The 2,966-nt window shown below is 42.7% G+C and overlaps 1 protein-coding gene across 1 annotated transcript in view; it reads right to left on the reverse strand.

Moving 5' to 3' along the window:
- Positions 1–261: 261 nt before the first annotated feature.
- LOC116101401 (prostatic steroid-binding protein C1-like) overlaps positions 262–2,966 on the reverse strand; it is a 38,696-nt gene continuing 35,991 nt past the window's right edge. The window contains exons 3-4 of the mRNA XM_031384978.1: positions 1,348–1,541; positions 262–288 (exon numbers count right to left, since the gene is read on the reverse strand). Coding sequence (XP_031240838.1) covers positions 262–288; positions 1,348–1,541 — 221 coding nt within the window. The remainder of the gene's footprint in view (positions 289–1,347; positions 1,542–2,966) is intronic.

Raw genomic sequence — 2,966 nt, forward strand, 5'->3', positions numbered from 1 at the left:
CAATGCCTAGTCCTCAGGCTTGATAGTCATGTTGATAGAGATTATATCTGTACCTTATTACCATCACATAAATGCAAGTTTTAAAAATCAGAACCCACTCAGAGCAAGTCCAAGGATTTAGGGTAACATCAGACAGATAATATCATGCAATGAATGTAATTTATTAATGTAAGGCATTGAAACCTTCACATTTCACAGGGGAACATCAGTTCATTTATCCAATCAACTCAAAAAGAGGAAAAAGCATTCCAGACCTTTGTGCTAGTCACATTGCTCTAAAACTTTTACCTGGAAATAGACAAACATCAAGAGAAGAAATGTGAGTGTCAGCAAGTTCCTAGACAAGAAAAGTTAATAAACCAAGACTCTATGGAGGGCATAATGGAAAAACAGAAGGGAAAATGCAAAGAGTGCTCAAGGCGATGATACTAAATAACGCATTTAAGTGGAAACTCTTTCCACATTAAGGCGAATTCACTATGAATTGATGCAACAGCATGGCTCAGATCCCTAGCTGATCTCTGTGGTCAGGATGGACAGATTGGGTCACAGCTCCCCAGGCATAACTTTCTCTAAAGATTTAAAATTGTGACCTCTACTTTTCTTCCACTGGAATAACCAGGGAGACTCAGAGAAGAAGTGGGTAAGAAATACCAGAAGTAGGAAGTTTGCAGAATCCTGTCAGGGCTAGTAAAGGAGGCAGAGAAATGCATCCTGCCAATGACTTTCTCTTAAAGAGGCTGTCTTCAGTTTCCTTCCTCCCATCTGTGGTATTTTTATTTACCAACATTTCCCAAAGTATTCAATAGGGTTAATGTCTGTTTATGGTGAGGATGTTACCCTTAGGAGGTCCCCTGGCAGACTGACAATAGAGTTAGACGTGCATCCTCCTTCTTTGTAAGGCTGCATTTGTCCTTATTAGGATTACCATGAGAGTGCTGCATCTACGGCAAAACTCTAAAAGGGGGGCACCTATCCCAGGTACTGTTTATAACTGAACTCAGAAGAGCAGTATATTCCTCTATCAACCTATCATTGATGTCCTGTCTTCTTCCCCCACCCCCACACACTTATGTTTCCCAGAGAATGTGAGGGGATTTTCTTTTGTTTTTTTTTTTTGTTGTTGTTTTTTTTTTTTTTTTTTTTTTTTTTTTTTTTCGAGACAGGGTTTCTCTGTGTAGCTTTGGCTGTCCTGGAACTCACTCAGTAGACCAGGCTGGCCTCGAACTCAGAAATCCGCCTGCCTCTGCCTCCCAAGTGCTGGGATTAAAGGCGTGCGCCACCACCGCCCGGCCGTGAGGGGATTTTCTTGTGTGGCCTTTTGAGAGTATGAAGCAAAGGACATACGAGTATGTCTGCTACTATAGATCTGTCTTCAAAGCTCATCTGGTCCACATATCTCTTCACTTCCAGTTTTGCTTCAATAGCCTCTAGAGGTGCATTGTATTTCTCAAGTTCTATCTTCATTTCTTCCTCACACTTCAGTATGAACATAATGCTTTCATATATAACATCATCACAGGCAATGCTGGTGGCATTAACTGTATAGTATAAGGAGAAAGAGAAAAAGGTTATTCAAAATTACTTTTTTGTTGTTTTGCTTTTGAGACAGAGTCCCTGTGTAACCTTTGCTGTCCTCAAACTCACTCTCTAGACCAAGGATGACCTAGAGATTTAACTAACGGAGATTAGTCTGCATCTGCCTCCAGAATGCTGGGATTAAATGTATGTGCACTGCTGCCTAAATATAATTTTTTTTAATATTCTAACTTGAATAATATTTATTTATTTTACATGTCAATCCCTATCCACTCACTCTTTTCCCTTAAAAAGTCCTTGTCCCTCCCCCATTCTTCCTCTTCTTCTCCTCTGAGAGGGTGGGGTCTTCTTGTGTATCCCCCACCCTGGCACGACAAGTCTCTGCACAGTTAGAAATATCCTCTCCCTCTGGGGACAGATAGACAGCCCTATTGGGAAACAGATTTCCCCAGACAGGCAGAAGTTTAGGGACAGTTCCCACCCCAGTTGTTGGAGACCTCACATCAAGACTGAGCTGTACAACTACTACATGTGTACAGGGGGTCTCTGTCAAGATGATGTGATTTATGCTCTTTGTTTGGTGACGCATCCTCTGAGAGCTCCTTAGTGTCCAGGTTAGTTGATCCTGTTGGTCTTCTTGTAGAGCTCCTATCCCCTTCAGGAACTTCAATCCTCCCTCCAACTCTTCTAAAAGAGTCAATGGCCTCCTTCCAATGTTTGGCACACCAGTGCTGAGATTAAAACTTTCTGCCACCACTACCTGGATACTTTTCAATTATAATTATTTCTTGCACCCTCTTCTCTGACTTGAGAATACAGACTACACAAGAAATGCAGGATATTATAAACACATTTATATGACTGTGCTGATGCAATACTGTGATTTCCTCAAGAGACTGGAGAAAGTTATAGTGGACTCTCTATGCTTCTGTATTTTAGTCCATATCTATGACTCCAAAAGATTCAATGGCTTCTGGACACTGAACTTCAGTACTATGTTTGTGAGTCTTGGATAGTTGAAAAAACGAAACTTTGCATCATATAATGTGACATGAATAAGAGAATTAAAATTGTATAGGTGGATTTTCTATCCAGTGAGTTTCTAAGACCAGAGCAGTCAGCCGGGAGGCATGGGCCCCATGAGTCCCAGGGGAGTTGCAGGGCGGCAGGGACAGGATCCTCTCAGCTTCCGAGTGGCAGAGGTGGATCAGCGTCCTTCTCTGTCCCTTCCCTGCAAGTGGAGGTCCTACCTCCAGGGAGCACCTTAACCCAGAGACTCGGGTGAGAGCTGCCATTTTCTCTCTGGTGAGTTTCTAAGACCAGAGCAGCCAACTGGGAGGCACAGGCCCCACGAGTCGTAGGGGACTTGCAGGGCTGCAGGGACAGGACAAGCTCTAGTCAGAGACACTAAGAACATCTAACACCAA

This window comes from Mastomys coucha, unplaced genomic scaffold, assembly GCF_008632895.1.
Source record: "Mastomys coucha isolate ucsf_1 unplaced genomic scaffold, UCSF_Mcou_1 pScaffold21, whole genome shotgun sequence".
In the NCBI taxonomy this organism is placed as follows: Eukaryota; Metazoa; Chordata; class Mammalia; order Rodentia; family Muridae; genus Mastomys; species Mastomys coucha.